The sequence below is a fragment of the Primulina eburnea genome, chromosome 3, assembly GCF_022965805.1.
Source record: "Primulina eburnea isolate SZY01 chromosome 3, ASM2296580v1, whole genome shotgun sequence".
NCBI classification, from domain to species: domain Eukaryota; kingdom Viridiplantae; phylum Streptophyta; class Magnoliopsida; order Lamiales; family Gesneriaceae; genus Primulina; species Primulina eburnea.
In genome coordinates this window covers 3,019,182-3,038,733 of record NC_133103.1, presented here as the reverse complement: position 1 = coordinate 3,038,733, position 19,552 = coordinate 3,019,182, and the positions used below count along the sequence as shown (strand labels likewise).

General features: G+C 34.1%; 2 protein-coding genes across 3 annotated transcripts; both read right to left on the bottom strand.

The window, feature by feature from the left end:
• Positions 1-352: 352 nt before the first annotated feature.
• LOC140825355 (mediator of RNA polymerase II transcription subunit 15a-like) lies at positions 353-8,585 on the bottom strand. Of its 2 annotated transcripts, none has more exons than XM_073187087.1 (12): positions 8,081-8,585; positions 6,556-6,664; positions 5,604-5,658; positions 5,031-5,257; positions 4,230-4,503; positions 3,503-3,573; positions 3,214-3,288; positions 1,949-3,106; positions 1,495-1,785; positions 1,186-1,371; positions 1,011-1,099; positions 353-756 (listed from the first exon to the last, which is right to left on the bottom strand). In XM_073187087.1, the coding sequence occupies exons 1-12, from the start codon at positions 8,191-8,193 to the stop codon at positions 531-533; spliced, it is 2,874 nt and encodes a 957-aa protein (XP_073043188.1). In that variant the 5' UTR covers positions 8,194-8,585; the 3' UTR covers positions 353-530. The 2 variants fall into 2 exon arrangements, with proteins under 2 accessions (XP_073043188.1, XP_073043189.1); XM_073187088.1 differs by having other exon boundaries at positions 4,230-4,500.
• A 5,209-nt stretch (positions 8,586-13,794) lies between these two features.
• LOC140828633 (protein kinase and PP2C-like domain-containing protein) lies at positions 13,795-19,485 on the bottom strand. The gene is given in 17 exon segments (XM_073191571.1): positions 13,795-13,856; positions 13,859-13,925; positions 14,267-14,362; positions 14,476-14,545; positions 14,547-14,578; positions 14,663-14,696; positions 14,926-15,470; positions 16,208-16,259; positions 16,958-17,147; positions 17,150-17,177; positions 17,310-17,377; positions 18,346-18,399; positions 18,402-18,445; positions 18,447-18,476; positions 18,929-19,007; positions 19,010-19,045; positions 19,165-19,485. Coding segments are annotated over 17 exon segments (1,602 nt in total). The 5' UTR covers positions 19,280-19,485.
• Positions 19,486-19,552: the final 67 nt, after the last annotated feature.

Genomic DNA, 19,552 nt, shown 5'->3' with positions numbered 1-19,552 from the left:
TGCTGGAAAAATTATAGCAAAGTATCTAATTTGCAAATTTTTCTAGCACAAGTTGTGAAAATCATAATTTTTGTATCATATCTTTGTTACTTACGATTTTGATTATTTATATTGTAAAATTTCAGTTTTAATCATATATTTTTTAATTTATGATAATTCTAATCATTTTTGTCATTGATGATATGACATTACACGCATCAGCACTGCAATCATATCATATTGAAAAATGACTTAAATGGACAAAAAAGCAAAAATAATGAACAAAAACTGAAATTTGACAACATAATATATCATAAACAACCAAAATTGCAAAAGTCCATAACAAAAAAAGTTGCAAAAAATACGTCAAGCAAATTAGTCATTTTACACTGAGAAACAAAGACTACAAAACTGTCGGAAGAGTAGACAAAAGTCATCTGGATGAAGAGAAGATTTTCACCATTTCCAAAATACAAACATATAATAAAATGCTCTACAGTACAGCATCAGCTTATAACGATACAATTTTTTTCCTCGAAAAGGGAGAAAAATTAGGAAACTGGAGATGAAGCAATATCATTTTTCCACTTGCCATATCTTGAGCTAAAACTACCACCTCCCCTCTGCTCAGCAAACTCCTGAAACACTTCCCGGGCAGAAGCATCCCATGTTTTAGCCATTTCTTTAAGCGATATCGGGTGGTGCGAGCATTTTCTAAGTGACAAACTGAAAATGGACTTTGCCTTCATCCAGAGATCTTTCCCTTCTTCATCTCCACTGTGAGATGAAGCACACATATCAGACACACTTTTATGTCATACTACGATTAAACCTTCATTTTCGATTGTGCAAGATTTATCCACCGGTCCAGTTGTTTTGAAATCACAAATCCATACTCATTTACTCCATTATTTGAAAAACAGAGCGTCATTGACACATTCTAGGAGTGCCATTAGCAATCATTAACACAAAAAATGTATGTCACATAAAACCTCGGTAACAAAAATGATGTATGATAATTGGTTTCTCACCTGAAGTCAAGAGGCAATGCTTCCGACACAACAGGAGAAGAATTGGGATAATCAGGAGTCACAATCAGTTCCAGAAGCAGAGTGGGAAACTGTAAGCAGGGGATAATATTTTTTTAACTTCATCACGGGCAGAAATTCCAGAAAACATAGAAGAAAAGGTTCCAAAAAGTGTTACCATATTTTCCGAGGAACCGGGGATCCTAACTTCACAAGCGAATCCTACTGGACTATAGCAGCACCTAATGAGGATTCCTTTATCAGCTTCAGCCCGGGAAACATCTTTCGTGTTTATCACATCCACCACAGATTCAATAAGCATCTGATTAATTTCCTGGATCTCTTGTAAGATAAGATTACTAGGCTGTGATGATACATTACAAAACTTTAGATATTGGTGTACAAGATATAAATTTTTTTTTTTTTAAAATTCTGCTCGCCAAGAAATTTATTTTTGATACGGGAGGTGAAAAATTATTGACGATACCTCTTTTTTCAGCCTCTTCATCCGAGAATCTGCATTTAATTCCATTTCTGATATTGAATCATCAGAAACCATGGTGCTCAGTTGACGCTTCATCCTCGTCTCTATGCCAGTTCCATAAATCAGGCCGAAGTTCCCTTCTTCATGATTTCTTATATCATCCGATAGATCCTGGATAAAGATCCTATCTGATTCAATGTGAGAGAGGCTTCTTGCTGTTCTGTCAGTTATATTCATGACAGCACTGATATCCCTTAATGAAGAATTTAGAGATTTGTTTGATACTGACTTCACCTTCAACACCAAACCAGAAAAATAAATTTCACCTAATAATTTTTATGCATATACATGCATACATAAATAATTGTTTCACCATCCAAGTCTTTCATAAGTGAAAGTGTGTGCTGTTGGATATATCACGCAAACAGATTTAAAATAGTGTAAAAATTGGACAAACCACTTCCATCAGTCGCCTCAATGGGTATTCATTAGAACGTGACGGCTGATTGACAACTGGAGAAGTAGACTCTGCAAGCAAAGGAGACTTCAGTAATCCAGTTTCTTTAAGGGATTGATTTTGGTTTGTGCTTTTGAGCTGAGATAGAGGAGAAGGAATCTGATGGACTCTTCTCCTCTCTTCAAGTGACAATGAATGCATTCTTGAATGACTTTTCTCAGCATCTACAGGTGCAGAAGAGGGAGTTAACGGAGTCAGAGGAGATGGAACAACTGGTGGCGAGGAAGTGGGTAGCAACTGTGTTGCAGAATTGGAAAAGGTGGATGATAAATCCTTTGGCCCAATATATGTGGAAGAGTGCTGTGAATTTTGGGGAGAACCAACATGAAATGAGGAAGAACTTGACTGATTTTGATTGAATCCTGAAATATAACCATACTTCAAATCATTGTTCAATTTCGGTACCATCTGATGCTTGTTTTTTCCAGTAAGTGGCTGTTGTAATGGTTGCTTCGCATTTGGTATTTCCATTGCTTGACCATGCTGCTGAGGTAAAGTTGAAATTGATTTTTGAGTAATAGAGCTCACAGAAGAATCCAAGGAGTTGAAGATGTTCTTCGACGAGGCAACTCTTTGGTGTAGAGTAATCGTATCATTGCTGTGAGTGGCTCCACTTAAAGGATGGAGTAACATATTGCGAGCCATTGGCTCAACCACCCCTTTATGAAATCCTGAACCCATCAAGTTATATGTATTGGAGTTTGTTATAGAAGTGTCTCCTTTTCTGAGTCCAATGGAAGGGCCGACCTGAAATTTATTTGTCCCTTGCTGCCTCAAATACGTTGGCATTCCTTTACGTGTGCTGTCCAGGCACTGATTAGACATTTTGTACTGAAGAAAGTTCGGTCTTTGCTGCATCTGAGATGTTTTTAACATACCACCACACAACTCAACAAGTTGCTGAGGGTGTTGTCGCAACGGGTGATTCTTGGCAATTGCTCGATCAAGTTGAGCCCTTACCTCATTAATCATACTATATACTCTCTCTTTTCCGTAATTCATCATAAGATCCATTTTGGACAACTGTAGGAATCTTATTATTTTTTCTGAAAAAGTTCTATTCCTTTCGTGTTTTGCCACTGACTCTGCGCTGGTTGCCTGCGTGAGAAATTCATACGTTCTAGCATCAGTATCAAATGCTAATGATAAAAAGGATAACAAATGAATGCCGTGACATGTAAATATAAAAGAGACATGACTCAAACCTGATGCCTTAATTCTTGTGATCTCTCGAATAATTTGATCACCTCAGACATGTACATTTCCTTCATGAACTGAATCTGTTAGCAAAATCGCAACACATTATAGTTTTAGAGAAGACGAAAAGGCACAAATCTGAATTCCTCATTCTTCACAGACAAGAGAAAGCTTCTTACAGAGAACTCAAACCATCCATTTAAAAATATATATATTCCATATTGATGCTACATGATAAAGAACTTACTTTAGGTAGTGATTAAAACAGTCAATTGATTTCATATGCAGCAATTTTACCTGCTGGAATGCTGGATCAACCCAATCGCTGGAATTTATCAAGCCGACTTGAGCATTGTAGTTTAATAATCCTTTGAACAGACAAAAATCTTAAATTAGACAAAAATATTTGAATGGATAGGACATTGGAACGTGGAGATTTTGTAGCAGACTTGTAAAAATGAAGTTATAAAAAAAATATCTAGAAGACATATAACAGGAAACATATTGACAAAACGGCGCCGAGTGTGACATACAACTAGAAGGTTACATACTGGAGAGTGGTTACCAAACAAGAGAAATAAGAATCTTAGTTAAAAAGGAGTTAGGTTCAACATATTTTCATAGTTAGTATGAGATTTATTTCGATCATGTTATTTAAGACACGGATTTGATCATCTTTCCGTAATACACAAATCCAATGCTAGTAAGAATTTATCAATTATCTGATAAAAAAATTTGTTCTTTTTATACTTAGGTATCATCGATTTGGAGAGGATGAAAACCAACCATCAGCATTATTTGTAATGAGATAACAAGAACTATTATGTTCCTGATTCTCTTTCACTTTTCAACTCTCATAATTTTACTTATTTGTCTAACTGAAACACTCGTGCATTTAAAATGTGATGATTTAAAAAGTACAGCTAGAATATATTAAAATGTGATGATTTAAAAAGTACAGCTAGAATATATTAATTATTCTTCTAAACAATATGTGATCCATATGTATGAGTTGTGAACGTACCTTGTGAAGATCCAACATGAATTGGTTGTGATTGCTTTGCTGACATCTTCGGATCAATGGCCATCACATTCTGAGAATGAAGAAAAGTAGTTCTCTGTAACTCCGGTTGCAACTGCATTTTTTGAGGCAGCTGCATTATTTGCTTATGTGAAGTTGACTGATCAGAGTGTTGAACTACATTGAATGATTCTTGATTGTTCGTCATAAAGGAACTTGACTGATTTCCAATTTTATGTTGTTGTCGCGGCATTCCGAAAGTGGGGCTTTCTTTCTGCTAAAATATGGATAAAATTTTATGGCTTCATGTATCAATATTAGGAAATGCATCAATGCTATGTCTCTTTCAAGAAGTGCAAGATATATGTTATGAGATACTTCACAAACTAAGTCCGATTGGCGTGAACCCTGCATTCCATTTGGGGACAATCCAATGAATTTTGGGAGGGAAACACTCGCATTTTTAGAAAAAAAATCTACAAGTAAAATCTGAAATTTTTTGTTTGAGATGGGACAGCAGCAAGGCTAAATATAAATCTGAAGGAAAGAGCGGGTGTTTGGCTCCTTCAAATCACCACTTCAAATGAAAAGGCAATTAAAATTTTGAATTTTGGATGTGAAATTTTGAAAAAACTGCAAGTTTTGCTATCAAAATTTATTCAATATCTCCACCTCTATCATCTCTTCCCATCTCGTTCCGACTCTCCCAAATTCCCGGACCTGTCCCTAGTATCCAAGTTCTGATATAACAATTTAAAGATGCAACGAAAAAGAACTATAGATGTTAGCGGGAACCATAAATACATGTATTGGCTGCTGTTGCGATCGATTACTGAAATGGGAATTAGAATGCAAGGCCGATGATTGAACATTCAATCGATTTGTTGGCTGCATAAGGAGTTGATGCTGAAATTGATGGCGCTGATGGACTTGAGAGACCATGTTGCATGCAGTCTGAGTCTCGGAGAAATCAGAGCATTTGGTGGATAAACTACTTGGAATATTTTGCCTGACTTGGGTAATCGAGCTGCCTGTAAATACACAACCATAAAAATTCCAGTTCTACAATAATGTTTTTCTCTTAATAGATTCAACTCCTCGTTCAATGAACCAAGTTGTCTTGCTGCGAAGTTTTGTGCTGACATGCAATGAAGAGAGTAACTTACTACATTTGCAGCACGCTTAGGCCATAGAAATTAGATAATGAAATATAGTCTTCTTGAGATGCTTTTGCAAAGATAAAACTACATACGTGTTAAAACCTTATAAATTTTCATCTAATACATCTGTGAGACATCTCAGAAGAAAATTTTGTTAAAAACAGCATACATATAGAGGATCATTCTAACTAGCCTCTATGCATAGTTCTAGAGATACCTGAAGTAGAAACAATCGGCTTCGAGTTCTGGCACGTGCTAGGTAAGACAATTGACTGCAGATAATGAACAAACAAATCGTAAAAAATCTCGAGCATTATATTACTATAGTAACATATACCAATGAAGAATTCATCATCAAAAGATGTTTTATTACTGTATCTCTAACTTTTGCAAATGCAAGTGTCTACTACGATTATTCACAATGAAGTAAAAAAGCACAACCAACAATATTATGAAACTTCTTTTAGTTCGATAATAGAAAAATACTATGAAGTAGAAACTTATTGATCCTTCGACATAATATCTTAATATTTAGGAAACAAATAAGTATCTCTTTCATTCTGAAATATCAAATTATATATATTTTTGGAGGGGAGCATGACAAGATAATTTACTGCTGAAAATAAATAAGGCTTTGGCCATTAAAAACATAACAAATTTAATAAATAACGTACTCTCATGGGGTAACAAACAGGAGAATGACGTGCTTAATTTACATTTCGATCTCTAAAGGTATCTGTCTTGTAAAATTGCAAAAACGTCCACTAACATCACACATATAGGATCTTGATCCTAACATATATAGGATCTTGATAGGTGTTATTGTATATTCGCGTTAAATTATTCGTTAATAGTGAGTGAATTTGTGTTTCGTGAACTGTAATTACAAAAGCAGCGAATAGGATAATTCTAGTGCTCAAGAAAGTTTTATGTTCGAAGAATAGATCTTGTTTTAATTCAACAATTTTGATGGTTCCATATGATAATTCATGCTATTTAAACATTTAATATAGAAAATCAGTCTGATTTTTGAACAAAATCAAAGTAACAAACCAAGGTGTAAACAAATAAAAAGAAGGCAATAACTGTAATATACTCCAAATGACCTCACCATGTAGATCAAACTAAATGCCAAAATTTAGAGGAACATTATAAAGAAGGAAGCTTACAGAAGTTTCAGCAATTTGATGGCTTTTCTCCAACAACACTGCAGACTTGTTTTCCTGACTAAAATTATTTACAATTGGAGATGGCAATAACATTCCAGCTTGCCCCATCCTGCACGAAAATCGTCATTATGAGAACTCTAAATCATTGCCATTGTTTCCAACTTGAAGCTCACTTAATGATAAAATAGGTTTCAACACAATTTAAATGAAATTGAAAAGAACTATTATTGTAAGATTTGATTGCAATCTACTTCCCACATAAAGTTAAATTTAATTCCACTATAAAGGCATGTAGTATATTCTTTAATTGACATGCTAACTGACTTGAATTAGCTAACTAGTCGACCACAACGTACATATTTAAGCACAGAATTAGAGCTGCTGCAGATTTCAAGGAACGTCAAACATGACAATATCATGTCTTAATCTGCTGTCAAATTAAAGATCTTATGAAAAAGGAACAAATTATGATCGACATCAAGTGTATTTTTTTTCTCAACAATGCATCGGTCAGATTCCAAGTTCAAAAGAAAAGGACTATGCCGAATTTTTTCCCACATTCTTTGCACAATATCGAAGGACTCGTGTGTTGAAATCTACATTGAAATATGTTAAAATCAAATGAATATCAGAATATCCCCATCCTGACAAAAAGAAACATATGCATAAATTGTTTGTAGTAAAAGGACTGTTCCTTGTGACGGTCCCAAGACCTTAGAGGTTTTGGGTTCGAATCCCACCAGCTGCGTGGGATGTTAGTTAGTCAGGTAAATCATTACTGTCATTATATAAAAAAACTGTTATCGTTAAGTATTAACATTCCAAAAAAGGAAAAAAAAAACAAAAACAAATAGAGTAACTGGTTAGATGAAATGAGAAAATTATCCCTTCACAAATAGGAGCTAAATACGCAAATAACTATCTGATAAAAAATTAAAACTGTCAAAGATACACAGAAAGCAACCAAATACATAAGTAAGAGTAGATCTTTACCAGGATTACATTCCAAAACGATATAAAACTACAAATTACGTTTCTCATGCCGCAATCTTGCACAAGAATACAATGAGATATTAAGAGGAAATAAATTAAATAATTTCAACCAAAATCAAGGATCCAGACTTCCTAAAACCTTAACATATATAAGACATATCTCTTGTAAGCAACCGAAAAATGCACTCTCAATTTCCCAATCTATTGATTTGCTCTTGTTCGATAGGAAAATGTCGAAAAAAACCCAAAACTCAGGTTAAGAATCATTAAAAACCTAGAAAATTAACATAAAATCAAGGGGAGTTGAGAGACTCATGCATGCAATATACATATCTTCCTTTTATCAAATCAACATCAGATCAACAAAGAACCAGCAAAATCAAATTACTGCGAGTGAAGCGTCATTTTAAGGAAAAAATTAAGTGGAAAAAAAAATAAAATAGACGACGTGGAGTGATGCCAATAATAATTACTAAAATCAAGATTCATGAGATGGAGGTAATCATCAAAGATTTAGATGGCGAAAAATTACCCGAATTCGGTGGCATCATCAGCCTCATCATTGGGTAAGAGTTCTTTCATCCACTCATCCAAGTTGAAGCTTGGTTCAGTTTCAGCTGACGATTTTCCGTTTCCGTCATCCATCAGATAAAACTTGAACAAAATCCCGCTAAATAACTTTCCCTGTTCAGTATTTCTTCACCATCAAAATTTGAAAAAATGAACAAAGACAAATGGGTCGAAGCATTGGCGCTAAATCAAGCGAGGAAACCCTAGCTAGTCGGATCCCAGATGGGAAACTCACAGAGCCGACACTTGATCGGTGTACACACACTCGAAAGGCAAAAAAAACAAGACAGAGAGATCGACACGTATAAATACAACACAAATACGTATAATTACATGCGCGCATGTATCTCAATCTCAGTGTGTATGTGCATGTATATCACCTACAATGCAGATTTTGACGATGATGCAATAAAACCCAAATAGTTATTTCTGGTCTTTTGCAAGAAAGAGAGAGAATCAACGGTTTCAAGAAAGGAAACTTGTAGAGTAGGAAAACGTTACGCCATGAATTAACCTTTAAATAGCTTATTCACACGGGCATGGTTGCTTGGGATTCCGGATTAAATTATATTCCGGCAATTTTCCAAATCCAAACCCTTTTTTTCTTTTTGGTACTAATGTTTATCTTTTATTATTTATGGAAAAACAATATTAAAGGAAATTCATAAATTTGTTGAAGTTGCAATTTTTTCATAATTTTATATCTTAATATGGTATTATATGTTCTTTAATTTTGATTTCTTAATAAGGCTGCAGGTAAACCAAATAATCTATAAATATCCGTTTTTTTTAACGAGTGAGTCTCATGTGAGACCGTCTCACTGATCATAATCTGTGAGACTGATCATAATCTGTGAGACTGATCATAATCTGTGAGACGGATCAACCCTACCTATATTCACAATAAAAAGTAATACTCTTGGCATAAAAAGTAATACTTTTTCATGGGTGACCCAAATAAGAGATCTGTCTCACAAATACGACCCGTGAGACCGTCTCACACAAGTTTTTACCTTTTATAACGTACATAAAATTATTAAAATAAAATAAATTAGCAAAAAAAATATTCAAGAAAATTCATAATTTTATTTTCCAGTATTTCTTCATTTTCACAATTTTTGTCATCTATGTTGTCTAAAATTGAAACATATAAACTAAAGTAACAATTTTTCTCATGAATAAATTAATATCTTAGTACTTTTCTACTATATGATATTATAGGTTCGTTAATTTTATTTTTCTTGACAGGGCTACTAAACTAAATAACCAGAAAATACCCCAGGCTTAGCCCAGAATCGATTATTCTTTGTTAAAAAAACAATTATATAAACACACAAGTATTTCAGTACTAATTGCTAGTGATAACAAAGTTTTTTGGTTAAAATAATATCTTTTTTGCATCGATGTCCATTCACTATAAAATTTTCTTAAATAGAATTTGTCGACAACTTTTTCTCACTTTTAAATAATATAATATAATATAAATTAATGAAAACTAGTATTTTATGAAAAAGATGATAAAAGCATACGAACAAATAGATTGCAGTCATCAACAAATATTTATTATTTGGGATAAAAATGAATAAATTATGTATGCTAATGGCCATGTTTGAAAGAACAAGAAAAGAATAAATTAGCTTAATTATCTCTATTTCTATCCGACGAAAATAAGAATAAAAGAAAAAAATCATGTTTTGAGAATACCTCCAGAAACATAAACAAGATCCTGCTATTCTGTTTTTGAACTATTAAATTACGTTTATATTTTTGTAATTTCTTAATCCTTCCTATGTCACAGCTGGTTTTTTTACTATTTATTATCGATATTATATATGCCTTCACTATTTCAGTTATCTATTTTATCAAATATGTTTTAAAATTAATTAATTTCAAATATCTTTATATATTATTAACTTAATTTGTAACAACTAAATTTTTGCATTTGAATTTTAAATTTTTTTACTTTTTTATTCTAAAACATAAAACACATTAAAAAATTCCACTTATTAATGTTCGTTTCAGTCATCCAACAACAAAAAGTATTTTTGATTATTGTACTAAGCATACACTCTTTTGGTTTCTTACAAGAAATATTTTGAATTTCGAAACAGATAGATAATTGTTTATTTGTCTATCAGCAAAAAAATTTTATTTTTATTTTTTGAAAAAACACTTGTTTCATGCAACAACTATAAACGTAAAAGAAAATGAAAGAAGAAAAAAAAAATTAAAGTTTCCGGGCATTCAGTACTATCTGTATGGAGTATATGATTCCAGAAATATTATTATTTTTATTTAAAAAATTAAGAGAGATATATTTTTACAAATGATAGAAAAATAATCAAGTAATTGAACAAACTGAGCACTTAAACCCTATCACCTCAAATCATTCCAAAAAAAAAAAAAAACCTATGACCACAAATCAATTGATGTAAAAAGGAAATAAAAAAAGTAGCAGTTAATATGAGCAAATTAAGCAAAGAAAAAAAATTAAAATCATGTAGCGTGATTAACTCACAGTTGGGAGAAACCAAGCATAAAAAGTACGATAAAAAGCCACTCAGTCCTCCAGTCCTTGTTCTGATCTGCTCATCTTACATCAAAAATTGCAGAAAGATATATATATATATATAAATGTGGCCTTTACTGTTGTTATATATGTTGAAATGGAATAAAATGTTAACTATTGGTTATATATATATATATATATATATATATATATATATATATATATATATATATATATATATATATAGACACACACATATAATCCACATGTTCAGTGTACAAAATCAGATTGTGTAAAACCCATTAGGGATTCTTTAAACTATAATAATATCACGACAAATGTCAGATAACTAGTGACACTCGAATGCAATACTTACTTATAATTATTAGCTGTACAAGATGAGATATTAATTGATTACACGTTTTTATTATTCAAATTCTATAAAAGACCAGAATTATAAATTATTATGTTATTCATATGTATTGATTTATTGTCTATATTTCAAATACCGTTAACATTTTATATCGCGAGTCAAAGGATACTAATGAATATTAAAACTATCTGACTACCTGCAATATTTTTTAAAAAAAAAATCTAGAATGGCCGTTAAAAATCAATAGTGTTGATCAAGCTCTTAACTGTTTCGCCGCAAGAGGGACTCCCAAGTACCGAAAAGACAACTCTCCCGGATTAAATCCCGTGATGTCAATAATATCTTGTCTTATATTTGTTGGATAATTTTGATGCTTAATGAACGAAAATTAAGCAAATAAATCAATGTGTTTGATCGGAAAAACTTGAAACGAAGAACGAAACTTAATGAATGAATATTAAGTTCGATGGTTCCGAATTAAACTTGAAACGAGTTCACCAAATGTTGAAAGAACTTCAAACGAGTAGTCAGAACATGTATGAGACGAAAACCGGGAAAAAAAAAAAATCGATCGTGAACAGTAGCTTCCGCGCGCATGTGCTCGCGCCTGCCAGGCGCTGCCGAGCAGGGGGGCCTGCACGCGCCCCTTCGGGTTTTTTCGTGTCACTTCGGATTTTTCTGATATTTTTTCATTTCTTTGGCATTGTTTCATGATTGTGGTCAGTTACAATAGCCAAGAGACACCATTATGAATGAAAAATCATGTCCTTTCACATGAAAAACATTAAATGGTTGATTTATTGAAAATCAAAAACATAACATACTCATTTTTGCATATTGTTCTTCTTCCTTCTTCAACAAGAGAAAATTTATTCATTTCCTTGTGTAGAACTTGAATATTTGAATGCTCATTGTTCAAGAGTTGTAGTTACATCTTAGGAGAAGATTGCCACAAACTTTAACACATTGTGGAGGACAAATTCTTCTTAAAGAGAACACTTGCTTCTACAAGCCATTTATTTGTGCAAACAATACTTTATCCATTAATGAGGACTAATTATCTCTAGCTACATATCTAATTAATAAAATAATAAACAAAAACTATTGGAACAGCATATACGGTGCACCAATGATCCATTGTATTTCAGATTACACGAATTAATAAAATGATATCATCTATTAGAAAGTTTAGGATTATTGTGGCTACATACTTGCACTAGAACAGAACTCATGACAAAACTTGTCCCGCATCACTAGTAATATATCATCATAAAAAACTAGTACAAATTCTTCAAAATCAACAACCTAAAGTTCATTCTTTTCCAAGAATTTACACGAATAATTGCAGCTAGCAAATCCTCTCAACCGTAGACACTGGACGTAAGAAAACGACGATAACCATAATATTATCTTACACCACAAAAAAACGGATGGCTTAGCGACGGTTGTCAGAAAACCGTCGCCCACCCAACCTGTGAACCAAAGCGCATTCTAACTCCCTTTGGCACAAAAGAGAGTCTGCTCTCAAATAAAAAAATCGTCGGATGACAGGTTGTGAATTGGAAACTCTCCGTTCCTTCTTTTCTTGACTCGCCTTCAGTCTTGATGGCTGCAAGCGAAATGGCAGCTGGCTATGTGACTAGAAAGTCTATAGCGACGGTTCTCAGAAAACCGTCGCCCAAAAAAATAAGCGACTGCTTACTAGACACTGTCGCTTTTTTAGTCACGGTTTACTAAAAACCGTTGCCTTTTTAGCCACGGTTTTTTAAACCGTCGTAATCTAGTGCGACGAGTTTCAATAAACCGTCGCTACTTAAAACAAGCGATGGTTTATAAAAACCCGTCGCCCCTATGTGCGACGGTATAATACAACCTGTCGCAATATACGGCGACAATTAAATATAAACCGTCTCAATATAGCGACGGTTTTGTATAAACCGTAATGTTCCAACCGATCGCCGATGTAAATCGGCGACCGGTTTTTGGTAAAGCAGTCGCTATTGGCGACGGTGTAATCTTAGACCGTCGCTATAATTCTATATATACCGAGGTTCGTGAACATTTTTTCTTACTTGACTTTCACAACTCTATAAATTTCTCAAAGTTTCGGTTTTTTATTTTGTACTAATTATTTCGTATTTATTTTGTAGATTTGTTACTCGGCTCGATTTTCCAGCGTTACGTGGAAGCAGACATATCTTCGCGCAACATCAGGTTTAAATGGTTTTTTTGACAGAAAATTTAATACATGATTTTAATTTTTACGTATTAATTTATTTGTGTAAATTTAATACATTAATTTTTCTTAAATTTAGTATCTTCGCGATCCATTAGGTGGGACTCTCATTACATACCGTCGCTATTTTAAGCGGCGGTTTTTTTAAAAAACCGCCGCTTGAGTTAGCGACGGTTTTTACTTATACCGTCGATTCATATAGCGACGGATTTGGTTAACCGTCGCTTATTATAGCGACGGGGTTCAAACAACCGTTGCTTATTATAGCGACGGTATAAGTATAAACCGTCGCTTAATATAGCGACGGTAAACGTATAACCGTCGCTATATTTTGGCGACGGCACTATACAACCGTCGCTACAGAGCGACGGTCTTCTTCATAAAAACCGTCGTCATGAAGCGACGGGAGATGAAAAACCGTCACTTTCAGAAAGCGACGCCAGGTTCTGTTACGGACCGCCAAACCGTCGTTACAACCGTCGCTTTGACCATTTAGCGACGGTTGATTTGACCGTCGCTAAAAAAAAAACCGTCGCTAAATTATTTTTTTTTGTAGTGTTAGCTGCCTCGTGCTGCAGCTTCAGTAGCCAATCTCTTCCTGCACATTCCGACCCCTTTCACGTGTCTCCGATGATGCTTACAACGTCTGTGTTGCTTACAACATCCCACAGCCCATCACTGGGCATCACCTGAAATTTAATCATAGACATTACTCATAGAAAAGAAAAAAAGATGTAAATATTTACCTAGAGAGGATCTAAAAAATTAAAAGGATATTTTCTGGATATATGCTATGAATTAAGAACTATTTTTCCTAAAAGCTCAAGTTCACAAAGGTGGCTTATAACAGCTTTTATACTTTAATTCGCCTCTGAAGTATGTAGAAGAACATAACACATACACCCAAAATTAATTATAGTGCCCATTACTCGGATCTTAGCCAACAAATATCTAAACTCCAGAGTTTAGACAATATATTATACACACCGTATATCTATTGCAAATGGTTTCCCAAATAAATATGACTTACTATATATTCATCTACGGCCGATAGTAAAGTTTCATCAACCTCAGGTTCTGCAGTTACATAAGGCTTTAGATCATCATCGCCAATTGATCGTGTAACCTGATAAAAGAACGCCATGATAAAACGCAAACATTATAGAGATAAAATGCAAATATCTATATCTTGTCGTCTATCAAAAATTTAGTAACACTAACTTAGCTCAAGTGAATTACCTGGAGAGCGGCGAGACCAACGCTCCATGTATCTAGCTGCCATTTAACCTCATCACCTGCACTAATGACACACTCTCTCTTCAAGACAACTTGCAACATGGTCCTACTATATTGAGGTCGTCAAGTAAAAAATAAAAAACTATAACGCTTTAATGTGTGAAATAGTTAAAATAGCTGAACCTAAAACAAAATACCAAGTCCAGGTCAAGATCGTATTATACCTGAGACAAAAGCATGTGACCAAGAAATTGATAAATCTTGCAACAAGAAAACATCCATTCCTCTTCCATCGATTTTCAACCAGAAAGGCAGCTTTTATCTCTTGAATAGACATTCTCTAACTTTATGTTCTTTATCTATTTATTCTTATTCTCAAAAGAATAGAAAACAATTAATCAAGAGTTGATAACTCCTAGGGTTTACATTGATGTCACTAGAAAGTGGATTTACATATACCTCGATGACCATAAAAAAATCCCAAAAAAATGAATATCCTTTTCCTTGCAGAAATTGGGTATTAAAAAATGCGCAACCTCCATGGTTTCCCTTCTTCCACAAGTTGAGAAGGAACCTCAAGAGAGAACTGGATGGTAGGCCGAAGAATCGTTTGAAGAGTGAAACCACGTGCCCGGAACATTTTGAGAAGTAAACAAATCACTTGGTGAAAACCCTTTGCCATGAGTCAACCAGTTAATTGGTTCTTGATAACTTTTAACAGTTGTTTCATGGGTATGCCCACAAGACATACGAGAGTTGACAAAGGCATCTTGTACATTCACTCCTTTTTTGCATCCAAGCATTAGATCAAGTTCTGAAACTATGCCATTGCAAGAGGGCCTCTTTTGAGGGTCTGCATCCAAACATCTCTGTATTAAAGAGGTTAACTTGGTTGAAGCACTGGACTCAGGAGTAGCTAGAACAGGTCGCAAGCCTTCAGAAACAACAGCAGCTGTAAGTTGCTGCTCAGTGTAGTTCATTTCCAAGACTGTATGGGCCTGCCACCAGCGTGTTAAATATAATAAGCCCAAAAGATCAATAATGACCAAGCAATATAAAAATTTATACTCGAAAGTCGAAACACCAATTAAAAAAAGGAAATAAAACGCACTGTGTATGTTCACATGAACTCGGCATTTTTAAGTATTATTTAACTTGAGCTAGATTTTCATATTACCAAGTTATATGATTTTGTTTTGTATTAAGAAGTTCCATGGCAAGGGCCAACTCAAGGGGATGCAAGATAAAAAGAATCCTAACAAACTAGAAGCTGATAGTGGTGGATTTTGCAGTAAATATAGGGTAAAAAATGCAAAATATCACCATTACTATACAGGCATCATCAATTTTGACATTGATGTTTTCTCATGAAGTTTCGAGACTTCCTAGATGCCCTTAGTTTTTCATGGTAGATACAAGAACAATAAAATAAAATCTTATAATACTATGACTCCTGGTCGGAGACCTAGCTCTATACTTTACAACAGCTCAGGCAATAGACGCCTGGCACAATTTCAAAGCTATTACAGAGTACACCATTATTAAATGAAGTCAACTTATCCTTTCTATACAAGTTTAACTGACACCATGTTTCTTAAAAGGAGTATGCGAAAAAAAGGAAAAGATGAACTTTGAGTTAATTTCTCCACCTTCCACCACATTAATTTCCCGTTTCACCACTGCTCTTGATACACAACAGCAAGAAAATAATAGAATAAATCAACAAATCGGTAACCTGTATCTCCGCTCGAAGATCAGTATATGGGACTACACCAGTAAAAAGCTCACTGCAACATATAGAGCTTCAAGTTTACACAGAATGTGGGAACAAAGAAAGAGCTAAAATTACATTTCAGGAATAAATTAAAAGAAATAAGTTTGTTCACCATTAACGCATATATATCTTACAGTTTTTTTCATTGTTTCTTCATGCTTAAAATTCACTCCTAAAACATAGTTCGGCTACAAGAAACAAAACCCAACCACAGAGTCTTGATATTGAGGGGCCGCTTGTCAAGGCTCTAACAGACTTCTTTTTGTAACCATTAGGCAACTGCAATAGAATAATTCACCCTTATCTCAGAACTTCAAAAAATTCACTTTCAGAAGCCAAACACGTAATTTTTACCTTATAACCTTTTAACCCCTACCAACTAGACATCTACTTCTCAATAACATAATTAAAATTGACAAAGCAAAAGGTGAGACCGATTTCGTAAAAGCGTTGGTAGCACAAAAAGCAACGCAATAGTCAATCCCAAGCATCAGTAACCTCTTGAATTGGCCAAAAGTTAAGGTAACTCAAGCTCAGCGTGAATTTTAATCATACAAAATGCAACAGATTAGATTTCAAACTAATTTTTAAAGCAATTTTGATTTCAAGATTGGTAAACAATTTTTTTTTTTGCAAGGAATTAGCCTAGCATAAGAATGACATTAGCTTTTCATCAACTGAAAATATAGTAAGTCGTTGAAAAGTTCTTTCTTGATTGCAATTCCAAAACTATAGACGTCCGATTTTTCAGTTTGTATCTATTTTCTCAGAACTTCAGGTGCCATGTAAATAAGAGTACCAACCATATTTCTTTTTTGGAAGCCACCTGTTTGCTGGTCAGATTTATAGTCTGCTGTAGAAACTTGTTTAAGATTATTCTCGTGCTCAGCTAAACTGAAGCTGCTAAATGTGGATGAAAATTCTTGTCAAGCTGCACAGAACACAGCGTTCAACATGCAGGTAAAAGACTAAAGTTTACAGAAATTTAGTCTTTATACAGAAAATTCAGATGTGTAGTAGTGTTATAAGTTTGGATGCATCAAGATATCATTGAAGACATTACGAGAATATTTGCTGGTTTCACATCCCGATGCACAATCCCTAGGTTATGAAGATATTGTAGAGCTTTTGCTGGAAACAGAAAACAAAGGAGCTGTCATTTTGACCATTCAAATCCATATTCATCTAACACTTGAAAAGGTCAAAAGAGGAGGGAGGAGAAGAAAATATCAGAACACTAAATAGATTGTTCAGGAATCAGCCAGTCAACTTATCAAAGTATCTTCCCAGAATGGCTTAAAAGAGGAGGATAGGACATAACCAACACAGATCTCCAGTGAACCTTATTTCGTATCTAATTGTTCAGAAAAACACTTACAATTCTATAGCACGTCATCCATTCCCATGCTAGTTTGTCATCTCATATGTTACACATTCATCAAAAACATACATTTTCATCTACTGAATTTGGTAAGCAAAACACCAAGTCATAGATATTTATGGTAATTTCGAAGAAAATCAAATTAGTGGTGGAAAATTCAGTTACTTTTGGCAAACAACATGAAACTGACATTATGATGAAATTTCAGATTAAGAAAATGCATCATAAAAAGGAGTAAATTCAGAGAAGTTATCATGCAAATCAGCAAGAAATGGGGATTGACAGAATAAGAATCTGATATGCATATCCATTTTTATGGTGAGCACTGCATATGATTGAACTAATTTGGCTGGCATATGCTTTTACCAAGTTTAGTTGTCGTGCATACGTGGAAGAGTTTCAAAATACGTATATATTCAAATTTCGACTTTGCTGATTGACGCTGCAAGGTACTTTGAATATAAAAAATATATGAAGTGTTAACCATGATAGAACAAAGAACTTGGGACATGTAATACTGAAGCACCAAATATAATACAAAATACAAAGCATCTTCCATATATATCATAGTTAAGATGATGTACAATCATGACATCGATTTCAGAGATAGTTAATGTTCCCCACTTTAAGCATCGAATATACCAAGAAATTTATGGGCACACCAACTACTACCGTTCAATCAATTAAGGTTCATCAGAGACAAGTGTCTATACCTAAATAATGCTTGGGCTCCATTCTTCAACGTGCAGTTTCTGGGCTAGATTTCCAGCCAGAACTCCAAGAAAAACATGTAGTTTGGGGGCCTTGCATGATCACTTTAAATTTAATATTCCTGGACGATCTAACTTGCTTCAGCAATCATATTCCAAAAAAAAATTATAGAGCACCAAAAATCATTGTTTGTAAATACATTTGAATATTACATGATACCGACATATACTATCAAATTCACTCTATACAAAGGATTCTAATCTCATCAACGTGTCTGCTCACACAGAGGCGCAATTATCTGTAAAACTAAATCTCGCAATATTTGTACGTTTTATAAGTTGTCGGCCGGAGATCTAACTAAATAACCAAGGTCTAGCATGATGGAGGCACAAATGCAAGAAGTAACAAGACCAAATGAAATTACATATAGAAAGGAATTGCGTTGAGAGAATCGACCTCCAAACGTGCTGATACAGCGGAAACCACGGTCCAGAATAGCTCTACATTTTTAGCTCAATACAATCTGAAGAATATTTTTTCCGTAAACTGGTGTTTTCCCAATAAATATCATAAAAAGAAAGATAAATAACCAGAGTATTTGTAATTCTTTGTGGAATTTATCGGGGTCATCGAAAGTGGATAAAATCTGTTTCTTCACTGCCACTTTGTACCATCAAGAATGGTTCCGTAAACCACACTCTCCGCCCCTTGAAACCAAAAATCCAGAAAATCCCAGTTGATGTTTAAGCAAAAAGTTGACAGATAGCTTAAATACGACTATACGATCCTCGAAAATATAATGGTAAGTGGATTATTTCACCCCTACCTCGGGCAATAGGGGAAGTAATGGAGTAAGAAGAAGAGTGGAGATGAAGAGGGATCGTCTGACTGTGGCAGCAACCTCGAATGCAATTGTTTCGTCCCATAATTTCCAACACCATTTTCTTTGATTTATGTTCTTGAGGGATCACCAGGATGAAAAAATGGGATCGAGTGAGTTTCTTGAATTAGCTACACCACACAATACGCCATTGAACAGAAACTGGGAATATCATCTGAGAAAGTCATAATCCTGTTATTCCTATTTGGAATCGAAACCGAAATTGCTGCGATTTGATTCCCATTATTCAAATTAAGTCAGTAAATAAAATTGAAATTTGAAACCAAACCAAAATGGAACAACATATTAAAGTCATAAGTAGAACCTTAAATCT